General features: G+C 44.7%; 3 protein-coding genes across 6 annotated transcripts in view; 2 read left to right on the forward strand and 1 right to left on the reverse strand.

Moving 5' to 3' along the window:
• The window catches only part of LOC139538376 (ubiquitin carboxyl-terminal hydrolase 37-like), a 29,485-nt gene extending 27,622 nt beyond the window's left edge, over nucleotides 1-1,863 (forward strand). For both annotated transcript variants that reach the window (XM_071340352.1, XM_071340353.1), the window contains one exon: nucleotides 539-1,863. In XM_071340352.1, coding sequence (XP_071196453.1) covers nucleotides 539-629 — 91 coding nt within the window. In that variant the 3' untranslated portion in view covers nucleotides 630-1,863. The remainder of the gene's footprint in view (nucleotides 1-538) is intronic.
• On the reverse strand, nucleotides 1,862-3,394 carry LOC139538379 (endoribonuclease YbeY-like). The gene is made up of 4 exons (XM_071340356.1): nucleotides 3,185-3,394; nucleotides 2,846-2,977; nucleotides 2,318-2,386; nucleotides 1,862-2,223 (listed from the first exon to the last, which is right to left on the reverse strand). Exons 1-4 carry the CDS (start codon nucleotides 3,392-3,394, stop codon nucleotides 2,128-2,130), a joined length of 507 nt encoding a protein of 168 aa, XP_071196457.1. The 3' UTR covers nucleotides 1,862-2,127.
• A 359-nt stretch (nucleotides 3,395-3,753) lies between these two features.
• Nucleotides 3,754-27,580, forward strand: mcm3ap (minichromosome maintenance complex component 3 associated protein). 3 transcript variants are annotated; one of them, XM_071340349.1, is made up of 28 exons: nucleotides 3,754-3,842; nucleotides 4,265-6,035; nucleotides 6,161-6,408; nucleotides 6,550-6,631; nucleotides 6,887-7,052; nucleotides 7,290-7,483; nucleotides 7,720-7,856; nucleotides 8,158-8,355; nucleotides 8,614-8,882; nucleotides 9,180-9,342; nucleotides 9,545-9,705; nucleotides 11,280-11,527; nucleotides 11,830-12,161; nucleotides 12,603-12,703; nucleotides 12,827-12,958; nucleotides 13,243-13,356; nucleotides 13,543-13,695; nucleotides 15,111-15,308; nucleotides 15,434-15,502; nucleotides 15,619-15,753; nucleotides 16,987-17,140; nucleotides 22,830-23,073; nucleotides 23,226-23,323; nucleotides 23,728-24,118; nucleotides 24,376-24,630; nucleotides 24,861-25,011; nucleotides 25,152-25,524; nucleotides 26,857-27,580. In XM_071340349.1, the coding sequence occupies exons 2-28, from the start codon at nucleotides 4,421-4,423 to the stop codon at nucleotides 27,028-27,030; spliced, it is 6,555 nt and encodes a 2,184-aa protein (XP_071196450.1). In that variant the 5' UTR covers nucleotides 3,754-3,842; nucleotides 4,265-4,420; the 3' UTR covers nucleotides 27,031-27,580. The 3 variants fall into 3 exon arrangements, with proteins under 3 accessions (XP_071196450.1, XP_071196449.1, XP_071196451.1); XM_071340348.1 differs by having other exon boundaries at nucleotides 3,756-3,879; XM_071340350.1 differs by having other exon boundaries at nucleotides 3,756-3,879; nucleotides 24,882-25,011.
• Nucleotides 27,581-27,640: the final 60 nt, after the last annotated feature.

The raw sequence follows: 27,640 nt of genomic DNA on the forward strand, positions 1-27,640 counted from the left end.
TATATTGGCCATATACCACAAACCCCTTATTGCTATTATTAACTGGCTACCAATGTAATTAGAGCAGTAAAAATGAATGTTTTGTCATATACCCGTGATATACAGTCTTATATACCATTTGTCAGCCAATCAGAATTCAGGGCTCGAACAGCCCAGTTTATAATAAGGAGTAAGCAACCAGCCTCCCGTCACTATGCACTACACCAGTCTCTGAGTATAATCCAGTGGCGGCTGAGCGAGACCCAGCTCCAGTAAGCAGGGCTGCCAACACCAATGGGCAACTGAGCAGAAGCTGGAACAAAATCCCCCCCCCCTCATGCAATTAGAAAAGCTAATTTGTTCAAATAAAGGGGGGAAATTAAACTGTCTACTAACTCGAAGAATGCTGGGGGGGTTTAATACAAATAAAGTTGTACATTCACTTATTGTAGGAGATGTTTGCCTAACTTGGTGTTGTGTGTATCATATACACTGGAACCCACTATAATGGGTGTGGATGCCTTGACTGACTGCTGTGTTTGTTCCCTCCTCTCCTCAGGGATGTTTTTGAGGAGCTGTCTGAGCTGGAGAGAACAGGGGCCAGTGGAGGAGCCTCCGAGGCAGGGAGGACCGTCCTGCAGCCCCTCTGAGCAACCAGTCTGTCATCAATCAATCACACACACCAACCAACACACTCCAACAGCACAGAGCTGTTCCCCATCAGATGTCGGGTTAAAGAGAACCCTTCTCCAGTACTACTGATCGCCGTCCACATTTTGCCTTCTTCAGGCACTTTGTCCCTTTTTTAAAACAAAACAGACCAAGGTAGCTTCTGTCAGGCTCAAGATGTCAGCACACATACAGCCCACATTCTTCTCTCCAGGTCCATTCAGAAATGAGACATGCAGCGCACTCAAAATAAAGGAGTTGACTATGTTCTTTGTTTATTCAAGCATGAGAGATTAGCCCCCAACTTTTTGTTTCGTTGAATAACTTGTAAAATAGTTTCTTGGCACTCGTATGATATTAACTATCATGCATTTAAGAACTTTGATAGAAAGTGTCAGATGGATTATATGGTTGACTTAATTTCCAATATAATCTATCGAAAACCAAGATTTATTCTTCTGTGTTGGAATAAAAGCTAATTTAAGGTTAGTACTTTCTTCTATATGCATCTGATACATGTGGTGCAATATTTATTTTGTGGCATAGATTTGCCAATACTGCTTATGTTTGTATTCTGTTCTAGAGTTGAGTCGGGTGTGTTCAATTTTTTTTCTTCAATTTCTTGCAATGCTTTACTTATGGACTGTTTGTGTTGCTGTTTTATTCATGTTTTATCACCTTGACAAACTAAACATTAATAAAGTAGCTTGCTTTTTTTTTTTATAAGCTTATGCTCCTAGGGGTTCCCTGGTGCTTCCCAGTACAGAACCGGTAGTTTCTTTTTCTAAAGCGCTTTACTTTGAGAAATGCACAACCACTTTGTTTAGAATGTGTTCCTTCAAACCGCTGACAATGCAGAAATGTGTATTACATGCGTAAGCTATCCTGCATAGGCTTTGCTTTTAATAAGGCCATAAGATTTAACTATTTATTTTAGCAGAGGTCTGTTTATAATGGCCAGCTCAGATGTCTCATCACACCTGACCAGGCCAGTATTCACATCTTTTAGACTACTTTTTGCTAAGATTAGGGTTTGGCTAGCTATTTACTGGTCTCCTGCTTGCATTAAGTGAGAAAGAACAGGTTTTACGTTGACAAGCGCGTCTGATGTGGAATGCAAAGGAGTAGCAGAGTGGACTGAGTTTTTTTTTTGTTTCGGCTCCAGTATTTGACTTCCTACATTGCATTTTAAAATAAAAATGAATTTAAACAATGGTTTTGGACATTTTTAATTGTCATCAATGTCAAGTCATGAGTAGTCCAGTTTGATTGTAATAAGAATAGTCTGTCTAGTTCCATAGGTAAAAGCTCAGCAATCACATGAAGGCTGACATGGTCTGTAGCTATCACTTGGAAATGGGCAGTTTATTCATGATCAAGAAGTCATCTTTGCAAGTTTCCAAATCCATCCAAGCTAAGTCCATTCGTTTCCAAATCCATCCATTTCAAAGGCCTTCCATTGCAGGTGGTTCTTGGTGGTCACCCGTCTTGGCTACATTTCTTGGTCAGAGGCACCAGCTGTCTGCCAGTGAATCTGTTGAACTCATTAAGTATGTAGCTTTCCTTCTGCAGCATCTGGGAGCACAGATATACAACTGTTAAAAGGAAATCTTTCGTTGAGAAAAAAAAAGTGGGACCTAGCCATTACACTTTTAATTATCATCCATACCTCTTTCCACTCCTCCTCAGTTTCATGTCTGTAACCCAACAAGTGACAGATTCCATGAGCAGTGACTGACTGAGGAAGGAGAAGGGGTACAAAAGAAGTCAAATGAACAAGCACTAATGCAACTACTAGTGTTTAGTGTAATAAAAACAATGGTCTGTCTATCAATCTTGGCACCCAGAACCATATTTAGTGTGTGCTGGCAAGTATTTCACTAGAAACTTTATACTTTTGCATGTGAATGGTGTTCACATGATGATAGTCACAGGACAAACCATTTATCATGCAGTATTTCACCATTCTAAAAGGCAAGGTGGGCCACCCCGCCTCACTCTTATGCTCCCGCCAAAAAGACCCTGGCTTCGATTGAAAATGTGATTTAATGTCTGTTGCATGATATTACTGCGTTGTAGGTTGTATGTCATTGTAAATAAATATTTGTTCTTAACTGACTTCCCTAGTTAAATAAAGGTTAAATAAAATAAATGTTGCGCATGCATTGTGTGGCTGTTTCACTAGTAGCTTGCTCACTGTGAGAATTCCATGAAGATCCTGAGATTGCTGCTGGCACTGTTTCATCAGGTATTCAACCCCCAAGAAAATGTCTCCAAGGTTCAGTTCATCTCTGTAAATGGGGCAAGGCAGCTTCCCAGGCCTCAGCTCCTTTAAAAACAAAACAAACATTGATCACCGTTTCTTTACCTAAATTCAATTTCCAAATGTTCACACAGCGAACAGGGTAACACTTCCAGAGGCCAGAGACCATCCCACCACTGCATCTTGAACCCGTGGTGTATTAACACCCGTGCCATGACATCTCAGATCTCTTGACGGGCAGGTGACTGCTAGGAAGAGAACTTAGATACCAACCTCATAGAATGGAAATGAGAGGACATCAGTGGGCATATTTTTTTTCCTATAAATGTTATTGATGCGTTGAATTTTGCGGTTGTCCACGCAAATGACTCCCAAATCAAATTTTTGGATGCCCAATATGTGCCTCAACGTCTCCACATCCTTCCGTAGCCTCGCGCGTCGCAGCGGCACCACGTTCTGAAGATTCCGTAGAACTACACCCATTTGAAAACGCCAGTCACTAATGTTACAAAAACTCTGAAGGAAATAGTTTTCATCAAGTAGTCGTAAAAATTACGAATGTCTACATACAAGAAACAGGTATCCTAGGTAACTAGCGTGTTGTTAGCCGACGAATGCTCGTTGGTTCAATCAAGGTGACTCAGTCGTTCCAGTTGTTGAAGGCATTCTTATTTTAGATTATGAATACAAATATGTACTATTCTACAACAAGGTCCTCTAGAGCGGATGTAATGATACAAATCCAGTATATTATTATATAACAAAATATCCTATTGCTTGAAACAAAAAATGAACATTTTAGCTAGCATTCTTCTCATGCGGATCCATCCCGGGGTGGAATGTAGAAACTGGGAGCCTAAATAGGTTGGACCGGAACCGGATGTCAGCAAGTTTCTATTCAAATTGTTGAGCATAGGGGAATACTGAAAAAGTAGGTCACTAGCTGTCTTGTTTGAAACAATATAAAGGTAAAGTCCGTCTGTATTATAAAAAGCAACCGAACGTTTTAGCGTTATCAAAGAGCGTTATCATGTCCTTGATTTTCAAGTAGCACGTCTTGTAAATTCGCTAGCATGCTAACGAACTAAACGTTAGCTAGCTAGGTTTACATGAAGTAACTAACGTTAGCTAGCTAACATTTTCCAAGTCACAACATGTTAACTAACTAGCTAGTTACATTTGAAGTACTCCTTTAAAGTGTTTACATAGTATTTGAAGCTGAATTACGTGTACATAATTAGTATTTTTTGTTGTTGTTGATAACATTAAGACGTTTCCATAAACCACGTTAGAAAACATGTTAAGTTAGCTATATAACATCATCATGCTGATGTTTACTTTGCTTGTTTTCAGGCTCAATGATGCTTCACTGAAGACACTTCAAATGGAGGAACACACACTTTCCTCAACATGCCTTGCAGCAACCTGGCCTCTAGGACGGCTTATGTGAGTTCAAGTGAGTAAGTGACTGCCCTTGAGTACAATTCAGACTATTCTGACATTTCCACCATGAATCCCAACAGTCTGTTTGGGAGGCAGCAGGGAGGAGCTTTCCAGGCCCCCAGCAACACTAACAAGACTGGTGGCATGTTCCAGGCCTTCAGACAGGAGGGCTCCACCAACCCTCCACAGAATGTAGCATTTAGGCAAACTGCAACATTCGGGCAACCGTCTGCCTTCAGTCAGCCTTCAGTCTTTGGTCAGTCTCCGGCATTTGGGCAGACGCCTTCGCTTGGACAAGACTCTGTTTTTGGGCAAAGTGGAGGACTAGGTCAGGCGTCAGGGCAGACCTCGACATTCTCTTCAATAAGTCAGCCTCCAGCCTTTGGTCAGTCCTCATTGGGGCAGGGTAGCTCTGGGTTTAGTGGTGCTCCCCCGCCATCGTATGGTCAGGCCACCGGACAGATTCAGAGTTCTGGGTTTGGACAGATGCCTGCTTTTGGACAGAGCTCTGCCTTTGGGCAGCCACCTGCATACGGGCAGCAGCAGGCCCCGGCGTTCGGCCTCTCCTCTGGGATCTCCCAGGCTTCCTCTGGCCCCACCACTACCACCACCGCAGGGTCGGCACAGCCTTTGAGTTTTGGCCAGTCGCCCTTTGGCCAGCCGCCGCCCAGCGCTACGACCACCTCCTTTGCTACAGCTCAGAGTGTTGTCCAGAGTGGAGGCTTCAGCACCTCAGAATTCAGCTTCAAGCCGTCCAACGAGGTGCTGTTTAAGCCCATCTTCAGTGCCAGCCCAGAGCCGGCTAACCCCCAGCCCACCGCTGCACCCGAGCAGCCCTTCGGTGGCGCCACCACCACCCAGCCCTCTTTCAGCACCAAGGACAGCAGTGGACCAGCCAGCTCAGGCTTCTCTCTACTGACCGGAGCCAAGAGTGGCACGCTTGGCTTCAGCTTCTCCCAGCCGGCGGTGGCCCCCTCCATCTCCGCTTCCATTGCCACTACCAGCCTGGCCCAGAAAGACCCTCTCAGCATAGAAGGAAGGAGCCTCCAGTTCACATTCTCCCAGCCATCCGCTCTCTCCAGCACTAACTCCAGCTCCAGCACCGCCGCCCCCCAACCAGCTCCGGTCCCCAGCAGCCCCTCCTCCTTCAGCTTCTCTACCAAAGTCCTCCAGTCCCAGCCTGCGCCCCCGATGTCCCTGTTTGGAGGAGTCAGCTTCGGCCAGACCTCTACATTCGGAGACCTCAAAACCGAGGCCCGAGCCGAGGAGAAAGTTGGCGATGAGGAGAGCACCAGGGAAGTGACAGTGTTTGGGAGACTTGGAAAAGGAACTAAGCGGAAGGAGGAGCCAGTGAGTCCCAAAGCCGCTCCAAGGAAGCCTGCCCAATCTGAGGACGCCCAAGCTGAAGCCAGAGCTGACCTACCCAGACACCCCTCGAAACGGCCTCTCCTGAGGTCCTCCCGCGGCCCCGGGGGTGGACTCTTCTCCAGAGCAATGAGTGGCATTATGAAATCCACAGCCAACTCAGTGAGGAGGGACCCCGTGAAGGAGGAGCAGCAGCCTCCAGGATGGGGGGAGGGGGAGAGAGCAGACACACAAGCTCCAATCAGTCTCAGACCCGCTACTCCTCCCAGTGCTCAGGCCCCCACCACAGAGGTTCTGGAGAAAGCAGAGGTGACTGGTAAGTCCTCATCATGAAATTTAAGTAAAACACTATTACTTGCTGTTAACCAAAATTTAAAGTATTATGTTTAATTTGTATCACAGATTTTGTCATGCTGATTTTCTTCTCACCTTTTCCTCCAGGTTCGGTGGAAGCCCCTGACCCAGACGCTGAGACCAAGACCCCAGCTAGGAGGAGGCAGCGCGGCGAGAGCACGGACAGCCTGGGGGGCATGTCCCCCAACGACGCCACCATTCTCCAGTGCAAGAGCATCCCACTCAGCCTCAACAAAAAGAACGTCATAGAAAAGCACTTTGGTCGCTTCGGGAAAGTCTGCCGGGTCTACTGCCGACCCCATAAGAACCTGGCTATCGTCCACTTCCAAGACCACGTGAGTACACACTCTACAGACAACAGAGGCGACTTGACACGCTTTTGGGGATTCTCAGTTCCGTTACATGTTATATGTTTGTGCTGAATTTAACTGAGAATATTTTTTTGTTTGTTTTCAAACGTCTGTGATACCTTTCAGGCATCAGCAGCAAAGGCAAAGAAGAAGGGTAAAATGCTGCACAGACAGGAAATTGTTATTTTCTGGCAGAGGAAGAAACACAGTAAGTCCTTGTGGCCGCATCCTCCTATTTTGCAGAGTTAAGACAGACGATACGGACCAAATTACTGTCACTAGTTAAGTACGCAATTAATAGGCTTATCTAAGGGAAATCATCTGACAGACAAGTAGCCCACTGTCAAGCTCTTGATCAGCTGCCCCTGTATTTCCATGCACCTTGATTGAAGCCATTCTGTCTTTAGAAATTGATTGTGTGTGTGCGCGCTCGTGTGTATTGCTCCTTATGTGTTTGTGTCAGGCCCGGGGAAGAAAGGCGATCGAGGCCCAGAGGGAGAGGAGGAAGAAAGGGACAGGGACAACCAGGTTTCAGACACCAGTCTGGGGGGCTTCCAGTCCTCCTCTCCACTGAGGAAGACACTCCCCAGAGCCCCTGCCCTCAGCAGCACCGTCAACGTCAGCAGGAGGTAACCTTGGCTCCCCCTCACAGCTAGCTGGGCCAGACTTCTAGTTTCTCTGAAGTGCTTTTATAACCTGAAATGCTTGTGGAAACATACGACTTATACTGTAATTATAATAGCTACTTTCGAGGCTTATTAGCTGGGGGATAACTGTGGGTGTTAGCTAGCCGTGGGTGACTAGAGTTAATCTCTAAACACATCAGGATGTGACGTCAGATATAAAAAAGACACTTTGTTTCTCAGCTCCCCAGTGACGAAGCCGTCCATAGCCAAATCCATGCAGTTTGAAAGCGAGCCCCAGCAGGACAGCAGCTCCGAGGGCCAGAGCTCTGAGCGCCCCGTGCCCTCCTCCCTCCTCCACTTGATTGGCCAGCTGGCTGAGACAGCTGAGGAGAAGTACCGCTTCCTGGAGCAGAGGGACAAGATCTTGCGAGCTGGTAGGTATAATAGAGCTGTCAGTCTGACATGCAGTCTTGGAACTGGCCGCGCACTTCTGAATTGACTTTCCTGCATTTTTTGTTTGAAGCCATCAGTTGACATGAAAGAAAGAGCTGAATGTCGATTTCTTTGACTGTTGGCATAACAACAACGATGAAATTAAAAGTAATAATAATACAAATTAAATATAAATCTGGTCTGTAGAGGCTGACTGGTTCTGTTGTTCAATGTGCAGGGCGGCCCAAACGGACAGACCTGGAGCTGTCTTTCTTTGTGGGGACATGCCCAGACATGTGCCCTGAGAAGGAGCGCTACATGAGGGAGACACGCAACCAGCTCAGTTGCTTTGAGGTCGTCCCAGACACCGAGAGGGTAAAGCCATTTCTTCTATCCCTGTCTCAAGACACACAAATTCTCTCAGGCACACATTTTGCAAGTATACTGCACCTGTGCTACTGTTGTGTAAAGTACACCACCCTGTCATCAATAGAGATGTTCCACTTGATGGCATATGATAATAATGATGATTTTGATATGTATGCTATTTATCTAGATATGTCCTCAAACTCCAAGTGCTTGACATTGTGAGTGGGATATACTCCTGTCCAAACGTCTCAGTTAAAGGAAATCAACCTTGTTTATACATTTTATAATGAGACCACTTCCTGTCCAGGTGGACCACGTGGCGGCCATCAAGGAGTACAGCAGGTCGTCGGCGGACCAGGAGGAGCCCCTCCCCTACGAGCTGCGGCCCCTCCCCGTGCTCAGCATGACCATGGACTACCTCGTCACCCAGATCATGGACCAGGGCCACGACAACTACCGCGACTGGTACGACTTTGTGTGGAACAGGACCCGCGGCATCCGTAAGGTAAACACAGCTACTGTTGGTTAGCTAGCTAGCTGGTACTGTTTTTTAAATAATTTATTATCGGTGTCACAATTTGTATTTTTTTTATTTAACTAAGCAAGTTAAAGGAATGCGAAAGTGCTGAAAAACGCTGAGTAGATGAGAGCAGAATTATAATTTTTTTAAATCAAAGCTTATGAAAAGTTTTCATAACACATTGCTGTGGTCTGAGGGGCTTTGTCCGTTGGAGTTATGCTAACTCTATTCCTCTCCTCCCAGGACATCACCCAGCAGCACCTGTGTGACCCGCTGACGGTGTCGCTGATCGAGAAGTGCACCCGCTTCCATGTGCACTGTGCCCACCACCTGTGCAAGGAGCACATGATGACGTTCGACGCCAAGATCAACAACGAGAACATGACCAAGTGCCTGCAGAGCCTGAAGGAGATGTACCAGGACCTGTCCACCAGGGGTGTCTACTGCCCCCAGGAGGCTGAGTTCCGCCAGTACAACGTGCTTCTCAAACTAGATGTTGGGGACGTCCTCCGGTCAGTCACTCGCCAATGATTGGGTCGTGTTTATTAGGGTACACTGTTGCAAAAGATTTTGTAACGGAAAAAGGTAATACGTGTCTCTTATTGGTCAGCTTTACCTCCCAGTCTCCCTTCGTTACGGACCATTTTCTTCTGTTTTGTTCTTACGACTGTGACATTACCCTAGTTATTCTCCATTTGGAAACACACTACTGATGAACTGTAAGCTTGTCTTTGTTTTAATGTTTCAAACACCGCCCTTATCCTCCACTCTGACTGAGAGTATGCTCTCTTTTGTTGTGGTCCACACAGTGAGGTGCAGCAGTTCAGGGACGAGGTGCGCAACTCTCCAGAGGTGAAATTTGCCGTGCAGGCATTCGCAGCTCTCAACAGCAACAACTTTGTACGCTTCTTCAAGCTGGTGAAATCTGCCTCCTACTTGGCGGGCTGCCTATTGCACAGATACTTCAACCAGGTCAGCAATAATGTCACCTACCCTAGTAACATACCTCCTTACATGCCATGTAATTTTTAGTGGGTCTGTAGTTAGCTTTGAAAAGTAGTAGGAAGTTGAACCTGTAGTAATGAGGGTCACGTCCCAACTGGTTGTTCCTTGGGAATTGATGGACGTTTGTGTGTACGTGCCTATGTGTTTGTATGCATTCCTGCGTGTGTAGGTGAGGGGCAAGGCCCTGAGGACCCTGAATAACGCCCACACAGTGGGCTCTCAGAGGTCCACCATCTTCCCCCTGGAGGATCTGGTGCGCATGCTCATGTTCGAAGACGCCGCTGAGGCCACAGACTTCATCCAGCAATTCGGTCTCAACGTCAGTGGCGAGTCAGTACCTGTCTAATACAATATATGCACCCAACATGTTTACTGGAGAGAAGGAAAAAAACCTGTAGCATACAGAAAACAAAAAATAACGTTTCTTATTTGATGTTCAGGTTGCACCTCCATGTATCGCTTGAAATGTAACATCTTCACAACAGTAAAGAGCCCAGAGGGACAGTGTTTTAAAGCGGCAATCAGCTGTAGAAACAATAACAAAGAGTACCTCGCGCCCCTGTTTTGCGAAAACGCTGAAACTGATATCATCCATGAAATAAAAATGATAGTTTTAACCATGTTTTGAGTCTATATCAAATCAAATTGTATTAGTCACATGCTCCGAATACAACAGCTGTAAACCTTACAGTGAAATGCTTACTTACAAGCCCCTAACCAACAATGCAGTTAAAAAAAATACGGATAAGAAATAAAAGTAACAAGAAATTAAAGAGCAGCAGTAAAATAACAATAGCGAGACTAAATACAAGGGGGTACCGGTGCAGAGTCAATGTGCGGGGGCACCGGTTAGTTGAGGTAGTATGAACATGTAGGTAGAGTTATTAAAGTGACTATGTATAGATGATAACAACAGAGAGTAGCAGCGGTGTAAAAGAGGGGGGGGGGGGGGGGGCAATGCAAATAGTCTGGGTAGCCATTTTATTAGGTGTTCAGGAGTCTTATGGCTTGGGGGTAGAAGCTGTTTAGAAGCCTCTTGGACCTAGACTCGGCTCTCCGGTACCGCTTGCCGTGCGGTAGCAGAGAGAACAGTCAATGACTAAGGTGGCTCTGACAATTTTTAGGGCCTTCCTCATATAGTGTTTGTTTATATTTGTTGTTTACAAACATTGGAGTAAAGATTTAAAATGCTTCTTATTGTAATTTCTGATTGCTTCAGACAAATTTTGTGCTTCAGTTGCTCTTCTCCACTCGTCGTCATTCCCACATTCACGAACAGAAGGCTCTCTGACTTTGTACCAACTTTTCTCTGTGTATTTTTAGCTGGTCAAATGCAAGAATAACTTCAAGCAAAACATAAGGAAATGTAGCTGGCTACATTTTTTCTATGATAAACATTACAAATAGGATGGCCATGCATCGTTTTTGTAAGCTAATTTACATACGTGTGGCTGGTAGACAAATAGCATTGCACTTTTCTCAAGAAAATGAAGGTATTTTCTGCCAAATGTGTTTCACTAATGTATTTGGTGTTAACGGAAACTGTAGTTGCACGCCCCTGACCACTCCTATTGAAGCAAAAAAACACTGACTGTCAATATAAAACACAGGTGAAATGATTTAAAACGCAGAGTTTCTGATGGTGTGCGTTTTGATGGGTTACAACAGTTGAACTAAGCTCATGAGGCAAGTTATATTCTTCCAGAATCAATGTGTACATATTGTTAATTCATAAGCCATAACAATGGATGTAGCAACTGGTAATTGCCCCTTAAAAAAGTATTCATACAAAAAAAATCAAAAGATGATTCACTACAGTCACTTTTCAATGTTTCACTGGGTAATTGTTGTCATCAAGCAACAGACTTCCTTCTCTGATGTCCTCTGACCTCCTGACCCCACAGCTTGGTGGAACTGAGCCGCACGGCCTGGCAGGAGCCAGACCTGAACCTACCCCAAGTGAAGTCAGACGTCATCATGGCCAAGAGGGCTGTGCTAATTGGGGAGGTGGTAAACGGAGGACCACTGCCCAACCCGCCCCAACATGCCCCCGTCTGCAGCTTTGACGCCCACAACAAGTACTGTGGGGAGGGTCCGCTGGCAGAACCCACATTCGCTGCCGTCTTCAGGAGCAGCCCGGTGGCTGTAACGAGTATGGGAGCCATGGCAGTTCAAGATGACTAAACTGTAGAGGCGCTTATAGAGCCGCTGTGCCGTAGATTGATGTTCAAGACAGCCCTTACTGACATTGTTTATTTAGCCTGTCATGGTGTCTAGAGTTGTCTGCCGTTGTTGCTATCCTTGTTAAAATGTTCAATAGTTTGTATTGGTAGTCTTGAGCTAATGATTCAATGTCACAGGTACGAGGGGCGTCCATGTTCTTTACAATTGCTGCTGTGTTGTAATCTTTCTCATTCTGACTGAGAATTATTTGTATTTTTTTACTCTCCCCAGTGCCAGCCTTCACCCTGCAGAAGCCAGAAGTCAAGGCCCAGCCGGAGGTTGAGCTCCAGCCGCAGAACAAACCTGTCAGGCTGCTGGCAGAGCCACGACTCTTCGGGGATCTTCCCCCACCGTACCCCGGCCTTGCCACTGCCACCGAGCCTGCCCAGCAATTGCAGGGCACAGATGAGACAGGGGAACCAGAGCCCTCCCAACCCACTGTCCAGGTTCACCCTGCAGCAGATCTCCAACAGCAGCTGTTCCAGCCCATTGATGTTGCCCAGACCCAGCCTGTCAGACCCCCCTCGCCCCCGCCCAAACCTGAGCCAATCTACTCTGACGAGGTAAGAGAGCGAGAAACCCCTAGTGGGTTGATGCTTGCTTGCCTTAGTGGTAGTGTTTCCCAAATGGGCTCCCGATTGGCGCTGTGGTCAAGGTACTGCATCTCAGTGCTAGAGGCATCACTACAGACCCTGGTTCGAACCTGGGCCGTATCACATCCGGCCGTGATTGGGAGTCCCATAGGGGGGTGCACAATTAGCCCAGTGTTGTTAGGATTTGGCCGGGGTAGGCCATCATTGTAAATAAGAATTTGTTCTTAAATGACTTGCCTAGTTAAATAAAATAAAAATGGTGGGTTGAGACCGTTGGTAGGTCGTTGCTGCTTCCTTTTTGGTCATAGTTCTAGGCTCTGCCTCTAGATGTGTATGAAAGTCAGCAGAAGGGTAGGAGATGTGCCCCCCCGTACGTATGACTCATGTTTTCTGTCCATCCTACTGCCGTAGGACATCCTGGCAGAACTGGAGTGCGTGGTGGAGGAGGTGCTGGAGGCGGTGGTGCAGGAGCTTGCCAGCGCCGGGGCCGACTACGCTGCAGCCGCTCTCGGGTGAGTGCTATATTATTGCTTTGTTTAAGACTGATTTATGATTGCATACACTGTGCTACATCAGGAGTAGCATTGAACATCCCCTTTCACGTTAATACCCAATGCCTTGTTCTCTCGCTGCAGTGCGAGCAGTGGCCACATGGAGGCGGTGGTGAGCGAGGTGGTGGAGCAGATGCTTCGGGAGGTGTCCACAGCCGAGGTCCAAGCAGAGCGAGAGAGACTCGCCGAGGAAAAACGCAGGATAGAGGAAGCCAGGTTGGTCAGAGACTCTGAAACATCTTGATCTCAATCCTAACCCTAGCTGCAAACCCATGCGCAAAATGTATGCACGCGTGACTGTAAGTCGTTTTGGATCAAAGCGTCTGCTAAATGGCATATATTATGTTATTAATCTCTCACTTTCTTAACCATACATTGGAAGCAGAAGTTTAACAAATCACTTAGTCCAAGTTTTGACCGGTTAACATGTAACTCCACATCCAACTTCTAGTCCAATGTCTTCCAACTCATTATCCATGTCTCTCTCTTTTCCTTGGCAGGAGAAAGCAGGAGCACGAAGTCTTCCTGGCCCAGTTTAGTGACTCTCTCTGTTCTGAGATCAGCCAAGAGGTCTTGACCGAGTGTATCCAGGAGACTGCCGCCTCTGAGATCCAGTGAGCTGCCCTTCTACACTCAACTCACATTCCTGATTCCATATCCACCACTAGCCCCATATTCATGGTGCTGTCTCTCCCTTGTGTATATGCACCTGTGCAGTACTGTCGGGTCTCTGTTGTATTTGCCGACGTGCAATAGCCACCAGACATAAGTCATTTTCAGTAACAGTATCTGTGTGTCAGGTTAGCCACGGAGGAGGAGGCAGCATGTGTGGCGCGCTGCTCTGAGGAGGTGTGCAGCTTCCTGGTGGAGGAGACCCTGGATAAAGAGATATTCCTCATGGTGGAAGACATCCTGGAGGCGGAGCTACAGCGCATACAGAAGTACATTAAGAGGTACAACCAAGGCATTTGAATGACAACTATGACTGCTTGGGTTGACAGTTGGGCCACCAGACTCGTGTAGACCCTTCATCAAGGTTCTCCAACTCTGGTCCTTGCTGTTTTAGTTTCAAGGCTCACGTTTGCTTTTCAAAGCCTGCCCTCTCTCTCTGTTGGGTGTTCGCTCCTTCTCTCGAAGCACCGCCATAACGCGGAATATTTTACCGTGAATACTGCAGCAAAAGTGAACTCCTTCCTCCGCTACTCTTTCGTCCTCGTGAGGCTACAATACGTTGAGTTTCCGGGGAAGCTGTGAAGCACATATAGCCTACAGAACTTGGTTCAGTAGTGGCCTGAATATTGTATATAACATTTGTTCATACGTCATATAAAGGCTGAAGGCTAGAAACAGCCAATATCTATTTTCTACAATGTATTTGAATAAAAAAATATATATTTTCATTTTATCTAGGTTTAACACCAATCATTCACTATAAAACATTTACCAACAAAAATGCTTAGCAAAATACAAAATATTATGGGGCAAAAATAATAAAATATGCCTAAAACATATATTTCTAAATAACAAAAAAAATTGTATAATAAGAGCAGACTACATGACAATCCAGCACCTTAAAAACAAGTTCAGAACAAATCGTCCAAGAATGTGCTTAATGTTCTGGTCTCATAAGGATTTTGGAGTCATTGAAAGGGTTGAAATGGATGTGTCACGAAGGCTAGGCGCTAATTTTAGGTAAGACTCCAGCCGTTCAGTCGTGGTGTACTTCTGAACCCAGTAGCTTCAGATCCTTCTGTTGCTTGCAGTAGGCGGCGGAATGACAGCAAGTTTCTGCTCCCTTCTCATTTCACCTCTGCAGCTGTTGTTGCAATGCCTCGATGAACTTCCAACGGTGGGGTGGTTAGCGCCAAGATTCGCCGAGAATGTTCGATGCCAACCTTCCACTCAGTTGTTGGTCTTCGCCAAGTCTTGCAGGACAGCGTCGTAGCAGTTCCGTAATTCTGAAAATTAAAAAAAGAGATCATATTCGGTTCACTTCCAGAATGATTTATTTGCGGTCTGTCGTTCCCATCTGTAGGTGTAGCCTTCATGCGGCAGGATATTTTTTCGAAGCACATAGTGGATATATTTGGGTTACATTGCTTGTCAGTGACATCACCAGGACCTTGGATAAGTGAGTGCCACTGGACATTTGGACTGTAATTTCATCTTATTGTAGGCCGACAATCTGTCTCCACTCTTTGCTGGGCTTTCATTGGCCTGTGCTATTGGTTGCATTTAAGACATGGGTCGTTCGTTTTATTGATCTTAGTATGTCAATGTCAAAGTATCTTCTCAGTTGGGTAATTTGTGAAAAAAAAGACATGTAAGCTTCCCTCTAACCCCCTCCCTATTTCCTTCTCTCCGTCAGGTGGCGCGACGTGGTGGCGGTACGCAGGCAGCTAAAGAGACAAATGCGGGGCTTCCCTGCCGCCCCCTGCTGTGTGGACCCCCGCTACAAGCTCAAAGCCCTGGCTCCCAGTGCCCCCTCCCAGCCCTCTATGGACTGCCTGGCCAGGGGCATGGTCAACCTGGGCAATGCCGGCTACATGGCCCTGTCCAGCACCAGGTACTGGTGCTACCCTGCCCTACTCTGGCCCTCGCCTCCCTCTTCTCTCTGTCCTTCTTTCTCTCTCTTTTTCCCTCTTTCCTTTGCTCTCTTACACACCTCTGACTCTTCTGAAATGTGCCCAGGTTGCTAAAGATGAGACAAGAAGCAATCCATCAGATGCGAGTCCACTTCTACTACCAGCAGCTGTTGAAGTAAGCCGTCATCCCCGCACTTACTTCATTGTAGTTCTTTTCTCAGTTGTGTACTCCTCAAACTCTCTCACAATTACATTAAACACAACATCAAACAATATGTGTGTCCCCTTCAGTGAGTCAGTGTGGACTCCTCTAGACATGCCTACGCTGGTGGTTGAGAACGTTCCTAACCCACCTGACAGAATCTTCTGGAAGGCCACCCTGCTGTTGCCCAGCGACCACGAGAGTGTTGCCAGCATCGCCGACAGGTGAGATCAAATGCAATGTGGCAGATGTAATTGCCATTGAATTCCACACACCCTCTCACAGTGCAGCATACAAGTACTCTCACCAGTACTTTGATGGCTGTGTCCAAGAGTGTCATGTATTTGCCGGCTTTGCTAAATACTGTAAAGTGACTTCAGTTTGATGGACAGCTGCCTCTGAAGCCTCCGCAGCTAAGCTTCCATCCTGTTGTTCTTGATCTGCATCTGCTCCAGGAGAAGGAGCAGCCTGTTAGACCGTTTCTTCTTGAGGTCTTTCTTTCCTCTGAAAGTGGCACTGGATGCATGGACCACTTTTCTCTACACACCTGACCATTTTCACCAGCTGGTCTCATGCTTTCTGAGTGCCTCTTTCTGTCCTGAAACTCATTCAGCTTTTCACCTTTCCAAAGATACACATACAATGCATCTCTCTTATCAACCAGTTTGCTGTAATGCTATTTCATGATGTCATGGGACTCATCCCAGCTCTTGGTGGAATCCATAACAGATCTGTAAAACACATCCAGAGTCATGGGAGAGGCAACATCATAAAAATCTGATTGTCTTGCTCTCATCTCTGCCAGTGGTAAAGATCACAGGCTCAAACTTTCCAATGGTGTCAATCGTGAAAATCATCAGACCTTTTGTGAATAAAATTCTGAATCAATCGCAAGAGTTTATGAAAAGTGTTCCAATTAGGTTCTGTAATAATTTGCCGGAGAGGCAGAAAAGTCAGCTGAATCTTAGCTTTCCCAGTGAGGACTGAATTCAGAATTAGCTAATTCTTTTTTACACAAACTTTTATTTTTTAGATAGAATACTGCTAACAACCACATCCATTTTGCAGAAATTGGTGAATGTTCATGTACTGTATGTTCAAACGGGGCAGCCTCTTGTATATTTTTATCCGGATGCAGTGGGCCACCCGGCACAGCCAGAGGAGGACTGGCCACCCCTCAGAGCCTAGTTCCTCTCTAGGTTTCTTCCTAGGTTCCTGTCTTTCTAGGGAGTTTTTCCTAGCCAGCGTGCTTCTACATCTGCATTTCTTGCTCTTTGGAGTTTTAGGCTGGGTTTCTGTATAAGCATTTGCTGATGTAAAAAGGGCTTTATAAATACATTTGATTTTCTCTCCACACACTTATTTTCACCAGCTAGTCACTCATGCTTTCCAAGTGCTTTTTACCTCTGATGATACTTGTGTTTATTGAGTGTGTGTTCTCTGTGCTCTTATTGCAGGATCCTGACAGACTGGCTGGAGACGAAGTTTGGCGTAGGGGAAAGTGCAAACGACACCGAGAAGGAGCAGGAGGGGACACTGAGGACTCTCTGCATCACCAATGGACTCAGGGAAGCAGGAGAGAAGACTCACAAAATACACATCAGCATCAAGGTGGGAGCTAAACAACATTACCAAAACATTTTCCACTAAGACTAGCGATAAGTTGAATAACTACTTTCTACACCAGGGGTGTCAAACTAATTTTTGCCCAGATGCCGCATTCGGTTTTACACGAGATCCGGAGGGCCATACTGAAAATGTGTTATACAGTGCATTTGGAAAGTATTCAGACCCCTTATTTTTTCCACATTTATTTTATTACGTTAGGGTAATTCTAAAATTGATTTCATTTTTCCCCTCATCATTCTACACACAATACCCCATAGTGACAAAGTGAAAACAGGTTTCTTGACATTTTTGCAAATATTTATAATTTTAAAAAAAATGTAAAAACGTATACCTTATTTACATAAGTATTCAGACTCAATGAGACAAGAAGCAGGTGTGTGGTCAGGTGTGTAGAGAAAAGTGGTCCATGCATCCAGTGCCACTTTTTATTCAGACTCAATTGAGCTCAGGTGCATCCTGTTTCCATTGATCATCCTTGATGTTTCTACAACTTTATTGGAGGCCACCTGTGGTAAATTCAATTGATTGGACATGATTTGTAAAGGCACACACCTGTCTATGTAAGGTCCCACAGTTGACAGTGCATCTCAGAGCAAAAACCAAGCCATGAGGTTGAAGGAATTGTCTGTAGAACTCCAAGACAGGATTGTGTCGATGCACAGATCTGGGGAGGGTTACCAAAACATGTATGCAGCATTGAAGGTCCCCAGGAACACAGTGTCCTCCATCATTCTTAAATGGAAGCATTTTGGACTCTTCCTAGAGCTGGCCGACCGGCCAAACTAAGCAATCGGGGTAGAAGGGCCTTGGTCTGGGAGGTGAAGCATGGTGGTGGCAGCCTCATGCTGTGGGGATGTTTTTCAGCGGCAGTAACTGGGAGACTAGTCAGGATCGAGGGAAAGATGAATGGAGAAAAGTACAGAGATCCTTGATGAAAACCTGCTCCATAGCGCTGAGGACCTCTGACTGGGGGGGCGAAGGTTCACCTTTCCAAAGGACAACGGCCCTAAGCACACATCCAAGACAACGCAGGAGTGGCTTCGGGACAAGTCAATCAATCACATTTATTTTAAAGCCCTTCTTACATCAGCTGATGTCACAAAGTGCTGTACAGAAACCCAGCCTAAAACCCCAAACAGCAAGCAATGCAGGTGTAGAAGCACAGTGTCTAGGAAAAACTACCTAGAAGGCCGGAACCAAGGTAGAAACCTAGAGAGGAACCAGGCTATGAGGGGTGGCCAGTCCTCTTCTGGCTGTGCCGGGTAGAGATTATAACAAAACATGGCTAAGATGTTCAAATGTTCATAAATGACCAGCGGGGACAGATAATAATAATCACAGTGGTTGTAGAGGGTGCAACCACTGTAGAGGGTCTCTGAATGTCCTTGAGTGGCCCAGCCAGAGCCCAGACTTGAACCCGATCGAACATCTCTGGAGAGACCTGAAAATAGCTGTGCAGCGACGCTCCCCATCCAACCTGACAGAGCTTGAGTGGATCTGCAGAGAAGAATGGGAGAAACTCTCCAAATACAGGTGTGCCAAGCTTGTAGCGTCATACCCAAGAAGACTTGATGCTGTAATCGCTGCCAAAGGTGCTTCAGCAAAGTACTGAGTAAATGGTCTGAATACTTATGTAAATGTGAAATTTCAGTTTTGTATTTATTGTCAGAGTCTTGAGTAAGGACATGTACCTGATTATGCATAGAAGTAGGCCTAGGCTACCTGGCCTGCGTACAAATGTAGGCCTATAAATGTGCCCGTTTGGGGATCTGATACTATTTCTGATTGTCTTAACCCAGCATGTCAAAGTAATTTTTTCTTTGCATCAAATAGCAAGTTTTTACTTCCGTTGAGAATGACAATAGTTCCTCAACGTAGCCTATTTGAAAAATGTTTCCAGCTCTCTCCCTTTCGATAATCACTCGGCATGAAAGGGGTAAAAATGTCATGCTCTGATCCGGAGTAAACGTCATAAAATAGGCTGACCTGATTACTTCTTATCCCTTGCGCAAATAGTCTACAGCTGTGTCTGTTTGTCCAGGGCTTACTGGAAACTCTGAGGGCCCAGAATATTTGCTATCACTATCGGGATGGACCAAGTTAATAGTTGATACAATGTTTCAAGATTCTAAATCAAATCAAATCAAATTTTATTTGTCACATACACATGGTTAGCATGTGGCCTAACCATCTTGCAGACAAGTCATGCGTAGCTAATGGGATTTTATAGGATATTTATTTTTTATCAGGATATTTTCTAACTGCAGGCTGGAATGTTTTTATTGTTGGTTTATGTAGGCTATTTTTACATATTGGCAATGGAAAAGTTAATTTTAGATTGGTATCATTTTCATTTAGATATCATTTTTATTAACCACATGACATTGATTTTGAGATATGAAGACTGTTATAAATTAAATGAATCTGATCCATGAAAATGTGCATATGAAAATCATAACTGGCACGCAGATCAGTAGAAGTACAATAACTTGTTATTCCAAATGGAAAAGGTTGCCGACAGCTGGTGTAGCCTATTACCGGCAACTTCAGGAGCTTAATGGCAGAATCTGCGAATACCAGCAGCAGAGAGAGAAGGGTTGGGAACAGGTTTTTTTCTTCAGGTTAGGCTATATTGATCTCTTGCTCCCTCTTTAGTAATTTGTGTCTTGAGTTTTAATCGCAGTGCTTAAAGCATCAGACAAGCTCAGTAGCCTATATATAGTTGACTTTATTCAAGCATAGGTTGTGTCTATATATCGAAAGAACAGACGACTCTCGGTCGACCAAGATTTTTATATGTTGGGGACAGCCCTTATATATACAGTTGAAGTCAGAAGTTTACATACACTTAGGTTGGAGTCATTAAAACTTGTTTTTCAACCACTCCACAAATTTATTGTTAACAAACTATAGTTTTGTGTATGACACAAGTAATTTTTGCAACAATTGTTTACAGACAGATTATTTCACTTATAATTCACTGCATCACAGTTCCAGTGGGTCAGAAGTTTACATGCACTAAGTTGACTGTGCCTTTTAAAACCTCTTGCGGCTCGGTGTCCCGCTAGCGTTCCACTACGACAACATCAGGTGAAATTGCATAGCGAGAAATTCTAAATACAAAAATCGTAATATTAAACATTCATGAAAATACAAGTGTCTTACATAATTTAAAAGCTTAATAATTTACTTCTTGTTAATCCAACCGCGTTGTCATATTTCAAAAAGGCTTTACGGCGAAAGCATACCATGCAATTATCTGAGGATAGCGCCCCACATCAACATACTTTTTCAAACCAACACAGGCATCACAAAATCACAAATAGCGATAAAATAAATCACTTACCTTTGAAGATCTTCCTCTGTTTGCAATCCCAAGGGTCCAAGCTACACAATGAATGGTCGTTTTGTTAGATAAAGTCCTTTATATCCAAGAAAAGTCTGTTTAGTTGGCGCCATTGATTTCAGTAATCCACTCGTTCAACACGCATACAAACGAATCCAAAAAGTTACCGGTAAAGTTCGTCCAAACAAGTCAAACGATGTTTCTAATTAATCCTCAGGTACTCTAATATCTAAATTAACAATAATATTTAAGACGGAGAATAGTATGTTCAATAGGGAAGATAAATAACGAAGAGCGCCCACCTCATTCACGCGCTCAACATCACTACTTTTCTAATGAGGGACACCTTGGATAAACAACAACTACTTGTTCATTTTTCAAGAAACAAGCCTGAATCCCTGTCTAAAGACTGTTGACATCTAGTGGAAGCCATAGGAACTGTAATCTGGGTCCTATTTATTTGTATATCCCATAGGCTAGCGTTGAAATGGCCTGTGACCTAAAAAAAAAACATTTCCGGATGGATTTTCCTCTGGTTTTTGCCTGCCATATCAGTTCTGTTATACTCACAGACATTATTTTAATAGTTTTAGAAACTTCAGAGTGTTTTCTATCCAATGCTACCAATTATATGCATATCCTAGCTTCTGGGACTGAGTAACAGGCAGTTTACTTTGAGCATGTTAGTCATCCAAACTTCCGAACACTGCCCCCTAGCCCTAAGAGGTTTTAAACAGCTTGGAAAATTCCAGAAAATGTTGGCATGGCTCATGAAGCTTCTGATAGGCTAATTGACATAATTTGAGTCAATTGGAGGTGTACCTGTGGATGTATTTCAAGGCCTACCTTCAAACTCAGTGCCTTTTTGCTTGACATAATGGGAAAATCAAAAGAAATCAGCCAAGACCTCAGAAAAAAAATTGGAGACCTCCGGTTCATCCTTGGGTGCAATTTCCAAATGCCTGAAGGTACCACGTTCATCTGTACAAACAATAGTACGCAAGTATAAACACCATGGGACCACGCAGCAGTCATACCGCTCAGGAAGGAGACGCGTTCTGTCTCCTAGAGATGAATGTACTTTGGTGCAAAAAGTGCAAATCAATCCCAGAACAACAGCAAAGGACCTTGTGAAGATGCTGGAGGAAACGGGTACAAAAGTATCTATATCCACAGTCAAATTTGTCTTATATCGACATAACCTGAAAGGCTACTCAGCAAGGAAGAAGCCACTGCTCCAAAACCACCATTAAAAAAGCAAGACTACAGTTTGCAGCTGCACATGGGGACAAAGATTGTACTTTTTGGAGACATGTTCTTTGGTCTGATGAAACAACAATAGAACTGTTTGGCCTTAATGCCCATTGTTATGTTTGGTGGAAAAGGGGGGAGGCTTGCAAGCTGAACACCATCCCAACCGTGAAGCACGGGGGTGGCAGCATCATGTTGTGGGGGTGCTTTGCTGCAGGAGGGGCTGGTGCACTTCACAAAATAGATGGCATCATGAGGCAGGAAAACTATGTGGATATGTTGAAGCAACATCTCAAGACATCAGTCAGGAAGTTAAAGCTTGGTCGCAAATGGGTCTTCCAAATGGACAATGACCTCAAGCATACTTCCAAAGTTGTGGCAAAATGGCTTAAGGACAGCAAAATCAAGGTATTGGAGTGGCCATCACAAAGCCCTGACCTCAATCCTATAGAAAATTTGTGGGCAGAACTGAAAAAGCGTGTGCGAGCAAGGAGGCCTACAAACCTGACTCAGTTACACCAGCTCTGTCAGGAAGAATGGGCCAAAATTCACCCAACTTATTGTGGGAAGCTTGTGGAAGGCAACCCGAAATGTTTAACCGAAGTTAAACAATTTAAAAGCAATGCTACCAAATACTAATTGAGTTTATGTAAACTTCTGAGCCACTGAGAATGTGATGAAAGAAATAAAAGCTGAAATAAATAATTCTCTCTACTATTATTCTGACATTTCACATTTCTAAAATAAAGTGGTGATCCTAACTGACCTAAGACAGGGAATTTTTACTAGGATTAAATGTCAGGAATTGTGAAAAACTGAGTTTAAATGTATTTGGCTAAGGTGTATGTAAACTTCTGACTTCAATTGTATCTCTTTTTTTTTTTTTTACTCAAACCTCCGGTGGGCAGGATTGGAACCCAGATCTGGCCTGCGAGCCGTATGTTTGACACCCCTGCTCTACGCTGACGGATTAACATCCTGATGCATTCACCAATCCCATCAAAGCAAATATCAAGACACTTCTGACAGCAGTGTAGTTGTACTGATTTTGTCTGTGTGTGTTGTACCTACCAGGCATCTCGGGGCCCGCTGAGTGAAGAGGGCCTGTCCAATTTGGAGGAGGACCAGGCGCTCCAAGGTACAGGGGCCCTGCTGATGCTGCTGCCTGCCCCCAGCCCAGGCAGCGAGGACCAGGACGTGCCCATGCTCTCTGCTCTGCTCCAGCTCAAACAGCTCCAGCAGGCCAACATCTGGGACTGCCCGCTGCCCCTTGCCATATTGGTGCCTGGCCCCCACAACACACAGAAACTGGAGGAAGGTAGGGGTACCCCAACCACACATGCACACATGGCTGAACATCACCAGCAATTTCTTAGTGGTCACTCACTCAATGGCACATATTGTGAATTAAGTCCTTATTAAGTACCAAATCTGTAAATCTCTGCCTGCCTCTTCTTCTCTTCTGGTTAGACCTGATGCTCCAGACGTTGGTTGAAGACGGACTGATATCAGAACACGTGTTCGTCCACATCCCAGAGACCACCAGCGACCTACAGGGCTCAGAGCAGGTACGGACAGCCCTCTTGAAACAAAATACAAATATTTACATTGCTCCTAAGGTAATTAAATGAGTAGTGTTGTATTTATGACCTGGACGATACCAGTATCGCGATATTCGTTAGTATCGTGCCAATAAAACAAAACATGAAAGGGATTTAATTTCTTTATGAAAACAGCCCTAATGTTGGAAACTAACATCATTATGTTTTCATCCAGAGTCGCATTTATTTATTTTCCAAGCTATAGGACACTATCTTACAGCTGGTTTTTAAGGGACCAAAGAATTTGATCTGTTTCTTGTTTTAATTTTTGCCACGGAAAAAATATTGCGATACTGGTATTGTCGCAACCCAAGTTTTATTGAATTGGAAGTATTCTAATGTGTTGTTTTATGGGGTTTGCTTGCCCCCAGGTGAGCCAAGCGGTACGCTGGCTCTTGGCACGTGCCCCAGCGCCTTCTCTCCTCTCCTCCCAGACCCTGGTGCACTTCGTGGAGGCCGGGCTGGGCCGTGAGTTCAGTGCCCGCCTCTACAGCCACCGGCAGGACCGGGCGAGGGCAGGGCTGTCGCGCCAAAACCCAGCCCCTGTCATCAAACTCTACAATGCTGTGCTGGCATTCCTGGCTGACCTAGTGTCTTCCCAGTACCTCTCCAGCCTGTCCTGGCCTCCGGGGGAGTTCGCCCTGCCTGAGACCCGGGACTTGGTGCCACACCTGGGTTGGAACTCTCCCCAACACCTGGCCTGGCTCCGGACGGCTGTAGTCAGCTTGCAGATACCCAGCTGGGACATGCCTGCTAACACAGGTGGGTAGCTTTTTAGTTTGTGTGTGTGACTGTGTAGTTGTGCTTGCATGAGGTTGTGCGTGTGTGATTCTGTTTACTTGCAACTTATGTAGCCTGATCCCAGATCTGTTTTTGCTTTTGCCTACTCCATTGTCATGGAGCAGAAACAGACTGGCACCCAGACTAACATTTATCCCTTATTGCTGCTCAAATTACAACTGTTTACATTGCCCTCCTATCTACTCGTTAATACATCTCATTAATAAAATTCCCCCCAGCCTCCTGGCCCCAGCTGTGTTCCGCCATCTTCCAGTACGCCGGCCAGATCCCAACTTCGCGCCACAGCCAGCCCCTCCTCATGTCCCGTCTGGAGAACCTCCTGGAGAGGGTGCGCTGTTCCACGGCTGGAGCCCAGGACCACTGGGAGGAGGAGGGCCCATCCTTCCAGCAGGTCCCCTGGGACGAGGTGGTGGCTCTCTGCATAGACCATAAGCTGAAGGACTGGCAACCCCCTGACAGCCCAGTTTGTGATGGTGAGATGACTATTGGTTTATCTACTCTGTCTGCTCTACTCAAGGCCTATTCTAGCACTTTGGGTGACATTTTCCGCACCAAAGACAAATGCAGCTCCTTATCCGAGACAGAATAAACTGAGCTTTCAGCAGGATTTGAGACATCAAAGTATTGTATGAAGAAAGCAAGAAAACAAGTTAAAAAGCCTTTATTGGATTGAAATTTGTAAAGAGCTTAACTTAATCCCAAGACTCCGGTGGTGCTGTTCCAGATGCAGTGACAGAAGATGGAGAGGTCCTGGTCTACTTCCCCAAGGAGGGACTGAAGGGCTTCCAGCCCCCGGCAGAGTGGACTGAGGCGGTCAGCCTCACACACAGAGAGAAGCAGCAGGAGACACAGGGGTAAGGAGGAGACAGGTTCACAACTCTGTCTCTCTTTCTCCCTCTATATTTCTCTCTCACTCTCAAATCTACTCCTGAGTTTGTTGGCTTATACTCCCTTCTGCGAATTGATAAACGAAAATGTATCATTTCCTCTTCAGAGCCAGTCCAGGAGGCCTCGCAGCTCTCCCTCCCTTCTTCAGAGCCAGTCCAGGAGGCCTCGCAGCTCTCCCTCCCCTCAGACAGAAGCTGTTCCGGAGCCTGGTGGATCGGCCGGACCGCTTTGCCCCTTGCCACACTCTGGACATCACACACACCCCCTCACCCCGGGACCTGCTGCCCCACAAGGTCCTCCACGGTCTCCAGGAGGAGAGGGCACACAGCCAGAGGTGTGAGGAGCAGCTGCAGCGCTGGCTAGAGGTAGAGCCCTTGGACTCTTTCTCCATGCCCCTCTTCATGCCCTCTAGCCTGCTCTCCACGACTAACATCATGACCCCCATCCGTACTTCTGGTGGTGCGTCCACTGCTACACAGGTACATGACTGTCTTCGCATGCACACACACACATGTACATATATGCACACACATAAACACAATATTACAGTTCCCTGAGAAAGTACATACAATCTAGATATAATACCCCATAATGACAGTGAAAACATGTTTTTAGATTTTTTTTTACATTAATTGAAAATGAAGTACAGAAATATCTAATTTACAGTGCCGCTAGAAAGTATTCACAACCTTTAACTTTTTCCATATTGTGTGTTACAGCCTGAATTTAAAATTGGTAAAAAAAAAAAAATTATCACTGGCCTATTATATTTTTTACAAATTAATTAAAAAGGGAAAACTGAAACGTCTTGAGTCAATAAGTATTCAACCCCTTTGTTATGGCAAGCCTAAATAAGTTCAGGGGTGACAAGTCACATAATAAGTTGCATGGACTCTGTTTGCAATGATAGTGTTTAACATGATATTTGAATGACTACCTCATCTCTGTACCCTACACATACAATTATCTGTAAGGTCCCTCAATCGAGCATTGAATTTCAAACACAGATTTAACTACAAAGACCAGGAAGGTTTTTCCAATGCTTTGCGAAGAAGGGCACCTATTGGTAGATGGGTGAAAGTAAAAGCAGACATTGAATATCCCTTTGAGCATGGTGAAGTTATTAATTACACTATGTAGTGCCTGGGTGTATTGATACACCACCTAAAGATACGGGATTTCACCATGAGGCCGATGGTGACATTAAAACAGAGTTTAATGGCCGTGATAGGAGAGAAGTGACTGTAATTTATCATTTACACTGTTGAACATGTGTTAAACACAAAACACTAATAAGTAGGCTACTATAACAATGTACACATCACACTATATACTGTAACCACTGTCCAGTAGTTTTAAAGTACTTTAGTAAAAAAAAAAACTTATTTTGGGGGGGGGTATTTGTACTGGCAGACTCACTAAACACACATGCTTTGTTAGTAAATTGTTTACGTGTTGGACTGTGCCCCTGGCTATCCGTGAATTTAAAAAACAAGTAAATTGTGCCGTCTGTGAAAAGATTTATACTTTTACTTTTGATACTTAAGTATATTTTATCAATTACATGTACTTTTGATACATACTTATATTTAAAACCAAATACTGTTACTGTAGTAGTATTTTACTGGGTGACTTTCACTTTTGAGTCATTTTCTATTAATGCATCTTTACTTTTACTTAAGTATGACAATTGGGTACTTTTTCCACCACTGCCATTGTCTCTCTCACCCAAGTGTTGTGAGCATTTGCAATGAATAGTACAATAGTAGAGTGACTTAATTGGTATTCTTCAATGTCTTATTTTTTTGTAGGAAGCAGAATCAGAAGACCCTTTGGAGAAAGCAGAGCGCGATTGGCTCAAGGGTGCTCCTGTATCCATGGCGCAGCGCCTGAAGGAACTGAATAGGCTTTTATTGGCCAGTCGAGAGGAGGAGCTTGCGTGCGGGCTCAAGCTGAACAGCTTATTGAACATTGTCGAGGACTGAATCTCATGTCATATCACACCACTTAGTTAAAGACCTTAGCTTTTGCTTTTTGGACTTGTTGCCATCTGAAAATCTGTTATTGTGGTCAGAAAATGTAAACCCATAATATTGTCAGTGTTTTTACTTTTTTAAATGTTGGTTTTCTAATTGAGAAGAAAGATTCATTGCTTTTCCTTTTTTTAGTTTTGTTAAGTAGTTTTGCATTATGACAGGGGACTGATTTGTTACATGTGTCTCTGTCTTCCTATAACGGGTGGATCTCAGTGACCTACACATGCAGTTGCTTGACTGACTTAACATGACTTAAGTTTATATCAAAAATTATGTATTTGTTGTAATTAGTTGCTTAGTCCTCTTGTAGATGTTTTTTTTTTAAATCACAAGGATGGTTTATTATCTTATTTCTCCATATTAAAACTGGTTTAGGGATATTTTGTGGATTGACCCAAATGAATTACTTTGGTTATGTTTGTTTCATGTTGAGCTATATTTGTCTAAAATGCTGACGTTATATTTGTCATAGGAATCTAAATAAAAGTCTTCTGATTAATGTTGCCATATATGTCAAGAGTTTATGGTAACGCTCTCACATTCACGAAAGCAACATGTT

This window comes from Salvelinus alpinus, chromosome 14 (assembly GCF_045679555.1).
Source record: "Salvelinus alpinus chromosome 14, SLU_Salpinus.1, whole genome shotgun sequence".
Lineage (NCBI taxonomy): Eukaryota > Metazoa > Chordata > Actinopteri > Salmoniformes > Salmonidae > Salvelinus > Salvelinus alpinus.

Excerpts from the sequence above, each read along its gene's own strand:
- mcm3ap (XM_071340349.1), top strand. The coding sequence starts at position 4,421 with ATGAATCCCAACAGTCTGTTTGGGAGGCAGCAGGGAGGAGCTTTCCAG. Across the intron at positions 7,857-8,157 it reads TCGTCCCAGACACCGAGAGG|GTGGACCACGTGGCGGCCAT; the intron begins GTAAAGCCATTT and ends CTTCCTGTCCAG. Across the intron at positions 25,012-25,151 it reads AAGCAGCAGGAGACACAGGG|AGCCAGTCCAGGAGGCCTCG; the intron begins GTAAGGAGGAGA and ends TTTCCTCTTCAG.
- LOC139538379 (XM_071340356.1), bottom strand. The coding sequence starts at position 3,394 with ATGGGTGTAGTTCTACGGAATCTTCAGAACGTGGTGCCGCTGCGACGC. Across the intron at positions 2,387-2,845 it reads ATCTTCATGGAATTCTCACA|TCAGTCACTGCTCATGGAAT; the intron begins GTGAGCAAGCTA and ends CTCCTTCCTCAG. Across the intron at positions 2,224-2,317 it reads CTGAGGAGGAGTGGAAAGAG|ATGCTGCAGAAGGAAAGCTA; the intron begins GTATGGATGATA and ends CTGTGCTCCCAG.